Source organism: Bombina bombina, chromosome 1, assembly GCF_027579735.1.
Source record: "Bombina bombina isolate aBomBom1 chromosome 1, aBomBom1.pri, whole genome shotgun sequence".
Taxonomy (NCBI): domain Eukaryota; kingdom Metazoa; phylum Chordata; class Amphibia; order Anura; family Bombinatoridae; genus Bombina; species Bombina bombina.
The window spans coordinates 575607295-575627592 of NC_069499.1; the positions used below are offsets into that span (position 1 = coordinate 575607295).

At 38.2% G+C, this 20298-nt stretch overlaps 1 protein-coding gene across 1 annotated transcript in view; it reads right to left on the bottom strand.

The window, feature by feature from the left end:
• The window catches only part of BARD1 (BRCA1 associated RING domain 1), a 366475-nt gene that overhangs the window by 69739 nt on the left and 276438 nt on the right, over positions 1-20298 (bottom strand). The window contains exon 7 of the mRNA XM_053698805.1: positions 496-604. Coding sequence (XP_053554780.1) covers positions 496-604 — 109 coding nt within the window. The remainder of the gene's footprint in view (positions 1-495; positions 605-20298) is intronic.

The window sequence follows — 20298 nt, forward strand, 5'->3', positions numbered from 1 at the left end:
TATAAACACAGACATTGACATGTCTGGGAACTTGGTTCCTAGCATATTTCCTTCTGGCTTTGAAGTTTTTGTATTATGCTACATTTACTTGTCTGCAAACAGCCTGGTCTGGCTCCGCAATATCATTACAGGCTCCTATATTGTGATATAAATTTATTAACGCCTGATAATGCTTGTTAGTATAGAAAAAAATTGCCCTCTGGATGGGGTTGAAAAAAAATGAGTAACGTATTATGGTATCAAAAAGTAGGATTATTTAAAATGAAAAAATAAATAAATATCAAATTAATACTAGAGAAAAAATATGCACATACATAAGCAAACAAATACGCTCACAGACAAGCGACAACTAATTTAGATTGTTAGGTTAGTGAAGAAAAGTGAAGACTATAAAATGAAAATTATTTGTGGAAAAAAGACCAACATCAGAGAGGTGAGTAAATGAGATGATATTTCATAAGTTCAGGCTTGTAGTATGAGTGTTTCAGAACTTACAGAGCATGGCTGCTGCAAAAGTGCCTCCTTATTCGTCTGTGTTTTCAGCAAAACCGACTTTATCTCTTCTGTTTCTGCATAGTCTACAGGCCGCAGACCGAATATATTACTGGTAAAACAAGCACAGATGGGTTTTAAGTAAATACAATATGTGACTGAATTCTTAACTAGGTACATTAGCTGGAAATGAGTTTTATTTCCCATGTCTTGTTTTTCTGTAGGTTGGACTCTCAATACATACTCAAAAACATAAACCTCAAATTTACAGACAAGGCAGATGGACCGCAGGACGACAAGCTGCTGTATATAGAAAAAGGAAAACAAAACAGTATGTGAGGAGAAACAGAAGAAAAGTACTCTTCACAGAGACATTCAGCCCCTGGTCTGCAGGGAATGCTGCAAATACCTCACAACCTCAGCATCTTTAAAACAATGCTACATCTTCAGGACTTCTGTCTAATACACAGTTTCAGGTCATGTCTGCAGGTTAATCATTTCCTGTCATTTTAAATGGTAAGTTTACTTGCTATAAGACATTCAACCAAACGGATCGTGCAATTCTAGCAGTTCAAGGTAAAACACACTATTTCAGAAAACAAAATGCACTACACAATTTTTATTCTATAAGATGCATATCAAACTCAGTTTCAATCATTCTTTATGGCGCCATCAAATTAAACACATAATACATGCAAGCACGTGTAACAAGTTGTTTAAATGCAAATATTTATTATGGATTTGAAGAAAAAAAGGAATGTCTGCTTTAAATGGATGAAACGTAATAACAGATAAGGGGGTTGTAACACATCCTGAACATTTTGGATCAACTCTTTTAAGGGATGCCCTGAACAATTCTGCACTAATAGAAGCCCCCAGTCCTCCTGCATTAATAATGTGCAGGGAGCTGGCATATTACAAATGCTCCAGATTAACAGATAATTGGTTCAGCCTCAGCACAGCATCCTGGGAGTTCCAGCCCATTAAATACTGTCACGCTGCTCTGTTCTGGCATGCATCATAGGGGCAGATATCTGGACCTGTATAAAGCCAGCTTCTTTCTCATCTACAGAGTAAAAGGGCAGCAACTCAGTACAAGTTTAACCTTCACATACTCTTTGCCAGCAACTAGCTAAAATGATTGCAGTACATCCAAAAATCTTTACTTCAAATGTCTGTCAAATGTACATTTTATATTCAAATAACTAGTCAAGTAATTTTGTTTGTTAATATTGAACAGTAACAAAATAATGCAATAAACACTTTAAAATTGGCACAAAATGTTTAATCTCTGATAAACACTTTAAATTGAACTATAACTGATTAAATTAAAAAAAGCACTTTAATTATGAAATGTCTCCTCTGGTTACTCAATTTAAAGAGAAGGTAATGAAGAACACATTTACTGCAACTTCTTAAAAATATTAAGAGTTTAATGCAAAGCTTCAATTTGCCTGAAGAAGCTAAATCCTGATACCCACCCACTGGAATTGCATATCCTTATGGAAAGGCCAAAGAATGGAAACAGCTTTTGCTAATACCAATCCTGCTGTGCATGAAAAGCTGGCAGGACAGTCCATTTCGGTTGAAGTGTTTATGAACACTGTGAAATTGCAAAATGTGCAGATCTAATTTGTCAATGACTTGGCTTGCTGTGCCTCGGCCAGGGGGAGGCACAGGAATTGGAGACGGCACATGAAGAAGAGCATCTATAAAAATATAAATTAGTTTTGTGCAGAAGATTAACTTAAGGGAAAAAAAATTAACTAGACCAGCGGGGCAATTAATAGGTCCAATGGTCCAGATCATATTTTCCATTTGCAGTTTGATATCTTTCCAACACAGGGGGAATTTTCTGAATACAGGGGAAAACAGCAGCAATGTAAAATCTTTAAGATTTAATACGAGCAATAAAAAAAGACCACCACATCCGTTATTTTTAGAACACCTGTATACAGGTTATCTTGACTAAGATATGCTTGCAGATTTCATAAAGCATTTCAGACTCTAATTACTTTCATGCTGTTTTGGAATTATTACAAGATTTTAAAAAACATACTAAATAAAAATGATATAAGCAAATCACTGTGTTTGCATTAGAAACGCTATTTATCCATTGCGAACTTACACATAAATCACTGTATGCAGGAGAATTGTTAGGTGTGAAAAGAATGTAATCCAACATAAAACTCAATAGTCCCTAACTAGATTTCCCAAATACACACACACCTAATGCGAGCTTTGTAAGTTTAATGTATACCCTAATCTGAATTTTGGCGTTCTGCATTACTACAAGTACACATTACTTTGTGTGTTGGACACCTTTGCTTGAAAAACATCTATTCAATGAAACCACAAGACTCTCCTTGTCACATTATTTCATCACACTGACTGCAAACACCACGTTTTACAGAATTGTCTTTTACTAAGAAAATTGTTCTTTCTGTGCTAAGAGAATGCACGTTTTTGTTGTCAAGGTGAACATGGGTAATTATCCAATTTGTGTAGCTTCCTGAAGGAAGTAGTAAATAGTATGCTTTCGCATTTCACTGTGTACTACCTGCATTTATAAGGGCCATTAAACTGCTGGGCACAACTACTTTGTTATGGTTACTACTTATCATGCTATTGTGTTTCTTTTCTTTAAAGGCGTTCACTTATTTAAACCTTTTACAAGTGCTGGTTCGTGAAACTCTGCATCTTCACAATGGGCGCCGCCATCTTGGAGTTTAGGTATTCGTGCACAGTGTGACAAATCTGTGATATTGTTGTCTGGTTGACAAACATTACTGTGCACAATACAGAGCAGGAGCTGTACATTTTTGCAGTGGCTGCATTTCTCTATATGTAGATACGTAAAGTTTCTGCTTTCTACAGTGTGAGATAATCCAAAGTGCAAGGTACAGCTGTGAAAAAGCCAGTAACATCACTGATCTGCGAAAGTTCTCTGCTATCACAGGATGCTACAAGATGCCGGCACCCAGTGTAAAGATGCAGAGCTTCTGTAATGGGTTAAAACAAGAGAAAGTCTTTAAAGAGAGCTGCAGGTATAGAAGAATATATACTAGGAGTTTAATGTCCCTTTAAAGAAATCAGTGTCAAAAGGGATACAGATCACTCAAATATACAATGCTATATAGACAAATGCTTATAGCATGTCTTTTTTATTAAAATGTTTAGTTATTTTTCAGTTTGAGGCTTTGATTTTCCCACCTTTAGTGTTTACTCCTGATTTTCCCTACAGACTGTTTACTAATGGATTTGACACAATATACCTGGCTCAAATTGTGTACAGTTTTAATGTAAGACATCCAGAACAAGTACACACTACTAGAGCTGTATTTCTGGTGTTTCCAATTCCTATTTTACATCTGTGAGTATATATGTGATTATCTGACCATGCATAATTATAGAAAATCCCACTGCAAACTTCCAGTAATCAAATGCCTATTTATTTATTCACATGCACACACAAGATCAGCACACGACAGTCTAATCAGAGGGTAAACACACTTGACTACCATTTAAGTAAGAGCATGATTTATACACAACAGAATGTCTATATGCTCTGAGTTCTGATCTCATAGTTAAAAGGATCAGTAAACACCTTCACCTAGATTACGAGTTTTTGCGCTAGCCTTAAAAAGCAGCGTTGAGAGGTCCCAACGCTGCTTTTTTCCTAACGCTGGTATTACGAGTCTTGCAGGTACAGGTGTACCGCTCACTTTTTTTCCCGCGACTCGAATATACCGCAAATCTACTTACGTCAATTGCGTATCCCATATTTTCAATGGGATTTGCTTAACGCCGGTATTACGAGACTTGGAAAAAGTGAGCGGTACACCCTCTCCTGTCAAAACTCCTACCGCATTTAAAAGTCAGTAATTAAAAGTTTTATGGGCTAACGCTGTAACATAAAACTCTTAACTAAAGTGCTAAAATGTACACTAACACCCATAAACTACCTATTAACCCCTAAACCGAGGCCCCCCCACATCACAAACACTAAATAAAAATGTTTAACCCCTAATCTGCCGAACCGGAGATCGCCACCACTATAATAAATATATTAACCCCTAAACCGCCGTACTCTCGCATTGCAAACACTAGTTAAATATTATTAACCCCTAATTGCCGTCCCTAACATCACTGCCACCTACCTACATTTATTAACCCCTAATCTGCAGCCCCCAACGTCGCCGCCACTATTTTAAATGTATTAACCCCTAAACCTAAGTCTAACCCTAACCCCCCCCTAACGTAAATATAATTTAAATACATCTAAATAAAATAACTACAATTCACTAAATTATTCCTATTTAAAACTAAATACCTATAAAATAAACCCTAAGCTAGCTACAATATAACTAATAGTTACATTGTAGCTAGCTTAGGGTTTATTTTTATTTTACAGGCAACTTTGTATTTATTTTAACCAGGTACAATAGTTATTAAATAGTTATTAACTATTTAATAACTTCCTAGTTAAAATAAAGACAAATATACCTGTAAAATAAATCCTAACCTAAGTTACAATTACACCTAACACTACACTATAATTAAATTAATTCCCTACATTAAATTAAATTAATTACAATTAAATAAAATAAACTAAAGTACAAAAAAAACCCCACTAAATTACAGAAAATAATAAAATAATTACAAGAATTTTAAACTAATTACACCTAATCTAATCCCCCTAATAAAATAAAAAAGCCCCCCAAAATAATAAAAATCCCTACCCTATACTAAATTACAAATAGCCCTTAAAAGGGCTTTTTGCTGGGCATTGCCCCAAAGTAATCAGCTCTTTTACCTGTAAAAAAAATACAATACCCCCCAACATTAAAACCCACCACCCACACACCCAACCCTACTCTAAAACCCACCCAATAGCCCCTTAATAAAACCTAACACTAACCCCTTGAAGATCACCCTACTTTGAGACGTCATCACCCAACCGGGCAGAAATGGTCCTCCAGACGGGCAGAAGTCTTCCTCCAGACGGCATCTTCTATCTTCCTCCATCCGGAGCGGGTCCATCTTCAAGACATCCGACGCGGAGCATCCTCTTCTGTCTTCATCCGACGACTAAATGACGGTACCTTTAAGTGACGTCATCCAAGATGGCGTCCCTTCAATTCCAATTGGCTGATAGAATTCTATCAGCCAATTGGAATTAAGGTAGAAAAAATCCTATTGGCTGATCCAATCAGCCAATAGTATTGAACTTGCATTCTATTGGCTGTTCCAATCAGCCAATAGAATGCAAGCTCAATCCTATTGGCTGATTGCATCAGCCAATAGGATTTTTTCTACCTTAATTCCGATTGGCTGATAGAATTCTATCAGCCAATCGGAATTGAAGGGACGCCATCTTGGATGACGTCACTTAAAGGTACCGTCATTTAGTCGTCGGATGAAGACAAGAGAGGATGCTCCGTGTCGGATGTCTTGAAGATGGACCCGCTCCGCTCCGGATGGATGAAGATAGAAGATGCCGTCTGGATGAAGACTTCTGCCCACCTGGAGGACCTCTTCTTCCCAGCTTGGATGAAGACTTCTGCCCGTCTGGAGGACCACTTCTGCCTGGTTGGGTAAAGACGTCTCAAGGTAGGGTGATCTTCAGGGGGTTAGTGTTAGGTTTTATTAAGGGGGGATTGGGTGGGTTTTAGAGTAGGGTTGGGTGTGTGGGTGGTGGGTTTTAATGTTGGGGGGGTATTGTATTTTTTTTTACAGGTAAAAGAGCTGATTACTTTGGGGCAATGCCCCGCAAAAAGCCCTTTTAAGGGCTATTTGTAATTTAGTATAGGGTAGAGATTTTTATTATTTTGGGGGGCTTTTTTATTTTATTAGGGGGATTAGATTAGGTGTAATTAGTTTAAAAAACTTGTAATTATTTTATTATTTTCTGTAATTTAGTGGGTTTTTTTGTACTTTAGTTTATTTTATTGTAATTAATTTAATTTAATGTAGGGAATTCATTTAATTATAGTGTAGTGTTAGGTGTAATTGTAACTTAAGTTAGGATTTATTTTACAGGTATATTTGTCTTTATTTTAAATAGGAAGTTATTAAATAGTTAATAACTATTTAATAACTATTGTACCTAGTTAAAATAAATACAAAGTTGCCTGTAAAATAAAAATAAACCCTAAGCTAGCTACAATGTAACTATTAGTTATATTGTAGCTAGCTTAGGGTTTATTTTATAGGTATTTAGTTTTAAATAGGAATAATTTAGTGAATTGTAGTAATTTTATTTAGATTTATTTAAATTATATTTAAGTTAGGGGGGTGTTAGGGTTAGAGTTAGATTTAGGGGTCAATACATTTAATATAGTGGAGGCGACGTTGGGGGAGGCAGATTAGGGGTTAATAAATATAATGTAGGTGTCGGCGATGTTGGGGGCAGCAGATTAGGGGTTCATAAGTATAATGTAGGTGGCGGCGGTGTCCGGAGCAGCAGATTAGGGGTTAATAATATAATGTAGGTGTCAGCGATGTCCGGGCGGAAGATTAGGGGTTAATAAGTGTAAGATTAGGGGTGTTTAGACTCGGGGTTCATGTTAGGTGCAGACATAACTTTTATTTCCCCATAGCAATCAATGGGGCTGCGTTAGGAGCTGAACGCTGCTTTTTTGCAGGTGTTAGGTTTTTTTTCAGCCAGCTCTGCCCCATTGATTCCTATGGGGAAATCGTGCTTGAGCACGTTTTACCTGCTCACAGCTACCGTAAGCAGCACTGGTATTGAGGTGAGATGTGGAGCAAAATTTTGATCTCCACTCACTTTTCTGCGGCTAACGCCGGGTTTAAAAAACCCTGTAATACCAGCGTTACTGTAGGTGAGCGGTGAGCATAAACTGCTCGTTAGCCACGCACAGCTTTACCGACAAAACTCGTAATCTAGGTGCTTGTAATTACATTTTATGTACTCTTGCAATAAATTAACATTCTGTCTGAAAATGTTTACAATTAACCCCTTTACCCAAGATAGAAACAAAAATATTTCTTAAAGTGTTAAAAGTGCCATAAAAGAAGTTGAGATCTGTGCATATCCTAAAAGGGCTAATTAATTTGAAATTGTTTAAAAATTACTGGGAAGTATTTTAAAATAATTTTCAAAAATAAGCAAAATGAATTATATAGCTAAACTGCCTGGAATAGCTAATTCCACCCCTCTTATCAGTGTTTAGACACAGGCATTGTATTTCAAATGTGTTCACAGCTTCTAAGCATGCTCCAGCAGATAATCCCTATTCACTTTTGCATTTTACCAAAAGAACAATAAACATAGATCCAGCCATAAAAGGAATTGTGTGTGTGTGGGGGGGAGTTAGAGCTTTACAATTCAGAAACTAAAGAGAAAGGGGTAATAGCGAGGCACTGCAGTATAAATTTGCAGGTAAAGTAATTAAAGTACATATTATATTATTTTGTCTCTATCCCAACTTGTTTTATGTCTGTTTATCTGTTACTTTAAAGACAGATGGAAATAATGAAGTTTGTTCTAAGGAGGAAGAGAGAGAGAGATGGAGGGGAAAAAAAAAGGATGACGGAGAGAAAGAGATAACAAAAAGAAAATGTATGCTTACCTGATAAATGTATTTCTTTTTTGACACGATGAGTCCACGGATCATCTTAATTACTGTTGGGAATATCACTCCTGCCCAGCAGGAGGCAGCAAAGAGAACCACGGAAAAGCTGTTAAATATCTCCTCCCTTCCCTCCCACCCCAGTCATTCGACCGAAGTAAAGGAGAGAAAGGAAAAAACAAGGTGCAGAGGTGTCTGAAGTTTATAATAACCAACAACCTGTCTTATCAAAAACAGGGCGGGCCGTGGACTCATCGTGTCAAAAAAGAAATACATTTATCAGGTAAGCATGAATTTTCTTTTTAATGACACGATGAGTCCACGGATCATCTTAATTACTGTTGTGAATCAATACCCAAGCTAGAGTACACAGATGATAAGGGAGGGCCAAGACAGGACACCTAAACAGAAGGCACCACTGCATGATAAACCCTTCCTCAAAAGAGGCCTCACCTGAGGCAAAAGAGTCAAATGTAAAATCTGAAAAAAAAAAGTGAAGAGAGGACCAGGTTGGGGACTTGCAAATCTGCTCCATAAGGCTTCAAATCTAATGACCATGAAGAGGGAACAACCCTCGTAGATAAAGCCGTAACTCCCTCAGGAGACTGCTGACCAACAATCTCATAAGCAAAGCAAATGATACTCTTCAGCTATAAAGTAAAAGAAGTAGTCTTAGCCTTATGTCTCTATCCGTTAAACCGGAGACTGACAAATATCCTTTGTCGCCTGTACAAGAAATCATAGTGCACATACCACGTCCAGATTGAGTAGAAGACGTTCCTTATAAAAGGAAGTATTAGGATACAAGTAAAGAACAATAATCTTCTGATTACTATTCCTGTCTGAACCACTTTAGGGAGAAACCCTAAATTAGAACGTAATCCACCGTATCCGAAAAACATAAGGAATGGAGACTCATACTGTAAAGCCAAGAGCTCTGACACTCAACAGGCAGAAAAAATATCCAAGGAATGCAGCGGCTCAACAGAGACCTCTGAAGAACCTCAAGAACTAAATTAAGACTCCAAGGCGGAGTAACTGATTTCAACACAGACCTGCTACTGGCCAAAGCCTGACCAAACGAATGTACGTCTGGGATATCCACCAGACGAACATGTAACAAAATAGACAAGGCAGCTATTTCCTGGAGAAAGTTCTAGTAATACGAACCCTACTCCATTTAAGAGTATCCCTTGGAATCACACCAGTATAACATTTTTTCACCATGTCATATGGGTAAAAATTTCCTATGTTCCCAATGTAAAGAAATAGAGGCACCTCCACGATTATGCAGTTTAAAAGTCTTTTATTCAGCAGATGGTAAATACTGTTGTTACAGATCAAACAGCTTGGGTTGAAAGATCATGGGTGATTCCCAGGGACCCACTGACGCGTTTCGGCTCGCTGGCCGTAATCGTAGTGTGGTCATTTAGCCTACCTCGGCTCATTTTAAATGTACAGGCTGTCGCCCATTGGTTAAAACCAAAACCTGGGAATTAACCCTTGACTCTCAATGTGCTTAACTTATTATTATTGTGCTTATCATATCAATTGTTCTGCACCTTGCAATACTTCCTATTTTTCCCTTCATAGGACCAAGTTATGTTACATGATATATACATTTATAATATACATTCGTATTTACCATTGTTCATGACAATTATTTAGGTTAAATTCCTATTTGTCTATTAAAGGATTCCTCATATAAGGGACACTTTCGCAAACTAATTCACAAAATTAAAGCAAATAATAAAGAAAAAAGAGATGATATTAACTTATATAAGACCTTTTATCAAGTTCGTATTTATATATATAGTTGACCACTTAATATTTTATGTGTGAATTATAGCTGTATTGATATCATTGTATACAGAATTTATTTCTTAACAACAATATATTTCCCAAAAAGGTTTTCTCATTCTATAGAAATAGGTACCTTTCTGGATGCACAGACCTAGGACTACTGCCAAAAATTGATTAAATCATATTCAGAATTGAGTCCTTGTGGCATCCTGGTCCTTAGTCTGTGCATCCAGAAAACCTCTCTCTTTTCTAAGATTGAATCTCTATCACCTCCTCGTGTACCTGTTTTTACAGATTCAATGATGGTCCATCTTAAGGTGTTACTACTCTTATTGTGATGGTTTTTAAAATGAAGTACCAATGGTGTCGTTAATTTCCCTAACTTAATGTTAGATAAGTGTTCTCTTATTCTGTATCTTACTTCACGTGTAGTGAGCCCAGTGTATTGTACCTCACATTCAATGCACGTTAATAGATATATAGAGTACGTAGCCCTACAGTTAGTGCAGCCTCTAAATTCAAAAGTTTCTCCTGTTACACTACTTCTAAAACCTTGTCTCCTCTCCAATTTCTCACATGCCTTACAGTGTAGATTACTACATCTGAAAACTCCTGTGTGTTCTAACCAAGAACTTCTTCTGTTGGATTCTGATTTTATTTGGGTGGGGGCTAATCGATTCCCTATTGATAGTCCTTTTCTGAAGGAAAATCTACACTTTTTTGGGTTTATATCCTCCAGGCCATCATCTGCCTTAAGTAAAAAAAGATTGTCTCTTATAATCTGACAAATCTGTTCATATTGATTGCTATATTGAGTAACAAATGTTACTATTTTGTCTTTTCCTTCTTTTTCAATCTTTTTACTATAGTTCAGGAATTTTGACCTATCTTGATCATCAATTGATTTTCTTACCAAATCTATATCACTTTGATTATAACCTCTAGATCTCAACCTTTTACTGAGTTCCTCAGCTTGTTTGAGATAATTTTCCTTTTGTGTACAATTCCTCTTTAATCTTATGTACTGACCTCTTATTACTGACTTAAAAACCCTTTGCGGGTGACTGCTATGGGCATGTAGAATAGTGTTGCCCGATATGGGCTTTCTATATATTTCTACATCAATTTTGCCCAAATTTCCCCCCTTAAGGGTGACATCCAAATAATTTATATTTCTGTTACCTATCTCAAAGGTGAATTTAATACCTGCATTATTGATATTTAGTCTTTCTACAAAATCCTCTGCCTCTTTGATACTGCCACACCAGATCAATATCAAATCATCTATGAAACGTCTGTAATAGATTATGTGGCCTCTATTTGTATTTTCTCCTCCAAAGATGTGGGACAACTCCCACCATCCCATGAATAAATTTGCATAGGATGGTGCAAATTTGGCTCCCATGGCCGTCCCACATCTTTGGAGGAAAAAATCTCCTTCAAAGGAGAAAAAGTTATGGGTTAGTAGAAACTGGGTTACTCGTAGAATATATTTACAAAAATCTTCACTGAAATTTTTATTCCTGTATAGAAAGAATTTAAGTGCCTCCAGTCCTCTGTCATGTTTAATGGAAGAATACAGAGAGACTACATCTATGGTTAGCCACACATAGTGATCTTTCCACTCAATAGATTCTACTTCCAATAATAACTGCTTTGTGTCTTTTAAGAAACTTGGTAATTGTTTCACTAGTGGTTGGAGTATTTCATCCAACCACTGTGAAAGATGCTCAAATACAGAATTAATGCCACTTATTATGGGTCTGCCTACTACATTTTCAAGCGATTTGTGAACTTTAGGCAAAAAGTTGAAGATGGGGGTCACAGGATGGTCTATCAACAAAAAATCTTTAGTATCATTATCTAGGAAACCTCCTTCCACACCATCGTCAACTAAGTGCCTAAGTTCTTTTTGAAAACGCATAGTCGGGTTAAATGACAATTTCATGTACTGATTTGGGTCATCTAATTGTCTATGGGCTTCATTGACAAAAAAGGATCGGTCCATCACCACGACCGATCCCCCCCTTGTCTGCCCCTCTGATCACTAAATCTCTTCTTTCACTCAAATTATTTAAAGCTATAGTTTCTTCCTTTGTCAAATTTCTTCTTTTGTTTCTTTCCACACTATACGCTAATTGTGTAAGGTCTCTTTCAACTCTTTTTTGGAATTTCTCCAATATTTCTCCCCTTGATTGTATCGGATAGAAAGAGGAGGATTTCTTTAGAACTGGACCTTTGTTTACTTGTCTAATATTCTGTTCAGTATTACTCTCTTCATGTAATTGTTCTAATATTTCTAAGTCACACTCTTCCTGATAATTTAAATTTCTCTCTTTAGGATGTTCTCCTCTTTCAGACCTCAAAAAATTATCAAACTCCAAATTATCTTCATTCTTGAAATGTTTTTTTAAAGTTAAATTTCTAATCAGTTTATTGGTGTCTATTAAGGTCTGAAAGAGGTCAAAATCCTCACTAGGGACAAAGTTTAGGCCTAAACTTAACACATTAATTTCTGTTTGACTCAGATCTACTGAAGAAAGATTTATAACTGTATTTATTTGTATTTCGTTTGGGACCTCCCCCTTCGCGGTGGGAGTTGATCTTCTCTTCTTTTTTTTGCCATCTCTTCCCCCCCCCTTCTGATTCTCTTGTTTCTATCTGAAAAACCTGGGCTGCCTCTCTTCTTTCAGTCTCTCTTGATAGATCAGACCCTAATGCCCCTGATGTTATTGGTTCATCTGACTGATATTTTGAAGACTCTTGGGGTTTGAGGATGGAGCTTATCTTAGGCTTTGCTCCCATGTCTATGCTTTGTGTAACATTTTGTATACTTTCATCTCCTGAGTTTGACCCTTCTGATGTATGGCCCTCTTCCTGTGAATCCCCCTCACTATCAGAAAAAGTGACTTTTTTGTGTCTTCTATTCTTATTTTTATTTTTGTTTTTATTTTTTCTTTGCATTCTATCTTTATTATAGGCATCATTTTCTTTCCTATAATTAAACCTTTGTTTCCTGTTCCATATATAAACCTTATTTGTCTCATAATCTGCGGTATCCCTTATAAATTTGTCATGCTTAATTTCCATAATTATACGTTTTGTATCAGCAATAGTATCATGTAAAATTTTATCAAATTTTGAAAATTGTGGTTCCTCCTTTCTGTAACTACATTCAATTTGTAAAGCATCAATTTCACTAGAGACATTCTTTAAGGCTTTCCGTTTAAACTCTAATAACATATTCATCAATTTTATGGAACATTCTGACAATATTTCATTCCAATTTTTCACAAAATCCACATCCTCCACCACAAAAGTGGGGAATTTATTGATTCGTAAACCTCTTGGTATTAAACCTGTACTCAAATATTTTTCTAATGTCCATATGTCCCATTTTAGCCTGGTCTCTTTGCTTAACAAATCTTCCAACGTATCAAATAATTTACTTAAAGAGAACATAGAACAGTCTGTAGAAAAAACACATTCCAAATCAGTTATATCTCTATCTCTGTCCACTGTCGGTTTCAAAGAATAGTATTGCAAACTTCCTTCGCTGTTATCATGTAATTCCATCTTTTGTATGTATTTCCTTTTCACAATGCTGTTAAATACTCGTACTTCAGACCACCACTTTCGCCGCCACCTCTTTCAGGCAAATCTCAGTGCTCTGGCTAAACGCGGGTAATCCTCCGCTTATTAAATCACAAACATACAATGCCCTGCACCTGTAGAGTCCTGCAAATATGTTGCGACCTTTCAAACTCTCCCCACTGTTCAGTGACCCTTGTTATAATCATCAATACATTCGCCTTTAAAAGTGTAGATTTTCCTTCAGAAAAGGACTATCAATAGGGAATCGATTAGCCCCCACCCAAATAAAATCAGAATCCAACAGAAGAAGTTCTTGGTTAGAACACACAGGAGTTTTCAGATGTAGTAATCTACACTGTAAGGCATGTGAGAAATTGGAGAGGAGACAAGGTTTTAGAAGTAGTGTAACAGGAGAAACTTTTGAATTTAGAGGCTGCACTAACTGTAGGGCTACGTACTCTATATATCTATTAACGTGCATTGAATGTGAGGTACAATACACTGGGCTCACTACACGTGAAGTAAGATACAGAATAAGAGAACACTTATCTAACATTAAGTTAGGGAAATTAACGACACCATTGGTACTTCATTTTAAAAACCATCACAATAAGAGTAGTAACACCTTAAGATGGACCATCATTGAATCTATAAAAACAGGTACACGAGGAGGTGATAGAGATTCAATCTTAGAAAAGAGAGAGGTTTTCTGGATGCACAGACTAAGGACCAGGATGCCACAAGGACTCAATTCTGAATATGATTTAATCAATTTTTGGCAGTAGTCCTAGGTCTGTGCATCCAGAAAGGTACCTATTTCTATAGAATGAGAAAACCTTTTTGGGAAATATATTGTTGTTAAGAAATAAATTCTGCATACAATGATATCAATACAGCTATAATTCACACATAAAATATTTAGTGGTCAACTATATATATAAATACGAACTTGATAAAAGGTCTTATATAAGTTAATATCATCTCTTTTTTCTTTATTATTTGCTTTAATTTTGTGAATTAGTTTGCGAAAGTGTCCCTTATATGAGGAATCCTTTAATAGACAAATAGGAATTTAACCTAAATAATTGTCATGAACAATGGTAAATACGAATGTATATTATAAATGTATATATCATGTAACATAACTTGGTCCTATGAAGGGAAAAATAGGAAGTATTGCAAGGTGCAGAACAATTGATATGATAAGCACAATAATAATAAGTTAAGCACATTGAGAGTCAAGGGTTAATTCCCAGGTTTTGGTTTTAACCAATGGGCGACAGCCTGTACATTTAAAATGAGCCGAGGTAGGCTAAATGACCACACTACGATTACGGCCAGCGAGCGGAAACGCGTCAGTGGGTCCCTGGGAATCACCCATGATCTTTCAACCCAAGCTGTTTGATCTGTAACAACAGTATTTACCATCTGCTGAATAAAAGACTTTTAAACTGCATAATCGTGGAGGTGCCTCTATTTCTTTACATTGGGAACATAGGAAGTGATCGGAAGAGAGCACTCACGGAGAGCAAGGATACCTGGCCACCACGCCCCCACTGTTAGCCATGTGACTGAAGCACGCACTGGGACGCAACCGCCGACACGGAAGAGGGATTCGAGACACAGGACGCTGAGAGAGCTGGGCATCCGCGAGTGAGTGGAGTCCCCGAGACAAACCACAGGTGATATTCAGGTTGTCTAGCGATGGGGATGGGTCCCAGATGGTAAGCTCAGTTGTGTGTTTATCCCAAAATGTACGGACTTAAGTAAACGAAGTGTTTAAAGGCGAATGTATTGATGATTATAACAAGGGTCACTGAACAGTGGGGAGAGTTTGAAAGGTCGCAACATATTTGCAGGACTCTACAGGTGCAGGGCATTGTATGTTTGTAAAAATTTCCTAGACACAGGCTTACAAGCCTGAATCATGGTCTCAATGACCAATTCCTAATCCAGGCTTGGATAAAATAAATCTTCTATCTCCCAGTAGTCAGCTTCAGAGAAACTATTTTTGGATAAGAGAAGGTTCCTTAAAGTAGAAGGTCCTTCCTTCACGGAGACTCCCAGGTGGAAGATGTGACGTGTCCACCAGGATTGCATACCAATCCTGCGGAACACGCCGGTGAAATGAGAATCACTGACGCCGAATCAAACGGAGGAATTAAGTATGCAAGACTGAATTCCAAGGTAACGTCAAAGCGTCTATTAGAACAGCATGAGGTATCTTTGACCTCAACCCGTACCTCAGAAGCTTTACATACTGTTGAAAAGCCATGCGATTCAAGTGCAACTGAACCCATTAAGAATCAGGCTGAAAAAAACCCTCCCGGCTGGAGTTCCCACTCCCCTGGGTAAAAATTCTGCCTACTTACACGAAGACCGCCTCTCAGAAGTCCCTTCTGGAATGTGGGTCGTTGACAGACATTAATTGTGGGTCTCAGCCCACTGAACGATCTTGGCTACTTCTGTCATGGCCAAGAAAACCTGATAAAACTGGCCGAAGCTAGCTTAGGGCAGGCTAGGAGAAGAATGAAAATTACTCTCAATTTCAAAACGTTTATGGAAAGAACAGACTCCATCCGAGTCCATGTTCCCTGCTCTTAGAGGGCCCCAAACGGTTCCCCAGCCCAAAGTACTGGCATCTGTTGTCACATTCACCCAGAAGAACTGCGAAAGCAGGTTCCCTGGGAGCAAAGATCCTGGGACAACCAGCCAAAGTAATCTTAACTGCTGAGAACTGAGGTGGCAACTGGAAGGATATCCATTGCCGCTATCAGCCCAATTACCTCCATGCACTGAGTCACTTGATGGGACTGAAGTGCTAGGCAAGAATCAAAATTCTTGAATCTCTGACTACTGTCAGCATCATTGATGAGGAGACTAATATAGCTCTCCAAGAAAACTATCCTTGTAGTTGACACTAAGGAATTCTTTACCAATTTCACCTTCCATCCGGGAGACCGCAGGAAAAATCATTTTGCGTAATCCTGCTTGATGAAAGGAAAGCACCTGAACCAGAATGTCGTCCAGAAAAGGTGCCACTGCAATGCTCCGCAATCGGAGCACCGTCAGCAGAGATCCCGGAACCCTTAAAAAATTCCTAGAACTGTGACCAGGCCGGAAATAGTCACAAGTTGGAATGATTGTCTGAAAAGACAAATCTTAGAAATTTGAGATAGTCCTGGGAACATGCAAGTATGCATCCCTCAAATCCCCTTAGTCATAATTGACCCTCTTGGACAAAAGGAAGAATGGAACGATAGTTTCCATCTTGAAATACGGCACTCTGAGAACCCTGTGTGGATTCCAAAATAGGTCTGAAGGTTCCCTCCTTCTTGGGAACCATGAACAGATAGAATAGCATCCCAGACTTCATTCCTGCATTGGACCAGGAACTATCACTCCCAGGTCGGAAAGTATCTGTACACAGCTTAAAAGCGCCTCTTTTTGTCTGGTCTGCCGATAATCTTAAAAGCAGAAAATTGCCCCTGGGAGGAAAGTCTAGAACTCTAATTTGTAACCCTGGGACACCATGTACACCACCCAGGGATCATGAAATCACAAACCCAAGCCTGATTGAAGAAGGAAACATGCCCCTTTACGGATCAGGTGCACGCCCTTCATGCTGTCATTTGATTCAACAGCAGGCTTGTTGGACTGTTTTCCCCTATTCTAAGACTGATTTGGTCTTCAAGGAAGGCTTAGACTCCTCCTGCTTGGGAGGGGTGGAAAGATTTCCCTAGAAATCTCGAAAGGAATGAAATCATTCTGATGTCCTTTTTAGCTTATTTCTCTGATCCTGTAGATGAAACATCCGCAGACCAAGATCTACTAACTTAAGAGCCTTCCTATCCCTTTGAGAGGGGTGTCTGTTCAATAGAAAAGACAACGCATCAAACCAGTACGCCACCGCACTGATGACAGTAGCCATACCAACCGCCGGTTGTCAATGTACACCCTCTAACTTCTATCCATAGGGTCCTTTTCCTGCATAGGGTCCTTAAGGAACTACTATCCAGTCTATGGGAATAGTATCTCCCTTGGCTAGCGAGGAAATTCTCATCCACCCTGGGTATCGTCTGCCAAGACTCCTTGATAGAGTCTGCTATAGAAAACATCCTTTTAAATATAGGAGAGGAGAAAAAAGGGATACCCGGCTACTCCTATTCCTGAGCAAATATCTCTATAGCCCTATCTGGTACAGGAAATATTTCCACCATGAAGGGCACGTCCCAATATTAATATAACTTACTGGACTTTCTAGGATAGACTATGCCGGTAGTGACGGAGTCGCCCAGGGAAGCTAAAACCTCCTCAAGTAACAAAAGGAGGCATTCAAGCTAAAACTGAAAGAAAACAACCTCAGGATCAGATAAAGGTATTACCCCATCTAAATCTGAGAATTCTCCCTCGGATACTACTGAAGTATCTTCCTCTTGCAGGTTACAAGGAAGAAACATTAGGAATAGCTACTACTAATTCAGTCACACTATAATGGATTGAAAATAAGTCCTCTTGCACTTTTCCCTACAGTGTGGGAGAAACAGACAATGCATGAAATGCAAGGTAACTCCAGGTGGAGTGTGAGAGGAAGCGCAGGGCACTGCATGTGGGCTATGAATTTTTGGGACACTATGGGAGAAATTTGTGGCATAAATTGACCATTGTCAATAGACTCCTAACCAGCATGCGCCTTAGAAGGAGTAGGTACAGAAAAAATTCTCTTTTTATAATTAAATGTTCTCTCAATAGATGAGGAACAGAAGGATTGGTATGGCACATTGGCATAAAATCCTAAAAACAAGAGAAACCTAACAGGGCCTCTTGGTCCATACTGAGTCACAAAGGATGAGTTAAACAAATAAACAGCTTAATTTTTTAATAAAAATTAACACATAAAAAACTTTACTGTCTCTTTAAATTTTAAAACATAACTTTTTTATTTTTGTGTGCAGAAGTAAGCTAAATTAGTACGCAAATATTGCAGAACCTATCTACACCTCAGCTTAATCTTGCTGAGGTGCCCATCTCCTTCAGAAACCTAATACATTCCAAACTTTATTCTCAAAACTTAACTTAAAATAAAAGAACGTTACTGGCTTCGTTTATGTTCATAAAAAGATCCGGAACACAGCTGTAGCGCTGTCCGGTCCCACATATATGAAAACACTAAGGACTGTGCTTGCAACTAAACAGTGACTCTGAGAGTGTGCAGCCCAAATCGGCGCCAAGCATAGCTCCGCCCTTCGTGGGCATGACAACAAACAATCTCCAGGTCGCCATTATTATTGAACTTGGAGATAGAAGATTGTGCAGGCTAAATCGGCGCCAAACATAGCTCCGCCCATCGTGGGCGCCACAACAATCAATCGCCGGTCGCCATTATTATTGCATTTAGAGATAAGCCACCGGGAGCTAACTGAACCTTTTTGCAAATCTGGGGGAAAATTGTGCTACCGCTTGTTAGATAGCAACTTAGCCCATATATGTGACCAAAACAATCACCTCTTACTGAGTCCTTTTTATTTTTCTGAGCCCTAGTGATTAAAGCCCCCAGAGATAAAAAAAAACGCCTTCTAGTCTTCTCAGCCCCAGTGCCTGATTACAACGTGATGTCACAGGATCCCCTCCATTTATATATAGGAGTTATGTCCACGGTAAATAAAGTGCTCCACTTCCTCTGAGATCCTTTTCCCAGAATAAAAAGTCAGCACTTACCTTTAAAATCTTCCCGACAGCAGGGCAGCTCACCAGGATTGAGAGGTCCTCTCCCTCACATAGTCCTGTGGAAAAAGGAGTAATCTTACTTAGGCTATCAGGATTAGGGCAGCCTAAATATATGGGAGGCGCAGTGAGAATTATGTCCCACAAGTTCCCATTGCTCTAAAGCCACCACTGCTCTACTGAAGAGACTGATATGGACTACGGCTACACCCTAGAACAAAGCAGCACAATCTTGTACTACTTTAAAAATAATAAACTCTTGATTGAAGAATCTTTTCTAACACCTAATTTACCACCTCCTTGCTCTTAACGTAGGCAAAGAGAATGACTGGAGTGGGAGAGAAGGGAGGATATATTTAACAGCTTTGCTGTGGTGCACTTTGCCGCCTCCTGCTGGGCAGGAGTGATATTCCCAACAGTAATTAAGATGATCCGTGGACTCATTGTGTCATTAAAAAGAAATGTATGCTTACCCGATAAATTCACGAGCCATTACTTCTGGGATTCAACTTCTGGCCACTATGAGGAGGCAGAGATTCCAAAAACACCAAGAGTACTTTTTTTTCATGATTCAAATGGAGCATGTGATTTTAAACAACTTTCTAATTTACTTCTATTATATAATTTGTTTTGTTCTTCTAGTATCCTTTGTTGAAAAGGATACCTAGGTAGGCGGCTGCACATATATGCCTCATGTTATTGGTTCACCCGATGTGTTTAGCAAGCTCCCAGTAGTGCATTGCTACTTCAACAAAAAGATACAAAGTGAATGAAGCTAATTAGATAATAGAAGTAAATTGCAAAGCTGTTTAAAATTGTATTCTCCATCATAAAAGAAAAATTGTGGGTTTTATATCCCTTTAATCCTTCCCACCTCTCTCGTATGGCAGTCTTATGTATAGCAAAGCATGCAAAAGTAGAAAGGCAGGAAGGGACAAAGTATGGAAAATGAGGTGTAAACTAGAACCGCTGCCAGAAAACAAATTACATAAATGTAGATAAAATCGGCGGATCTCGTGGACTCTTACCACCATGAAATCATACATTTTTAGGGCTGCAACAACTAATCGGTAAGTTTTATCATAAAAAT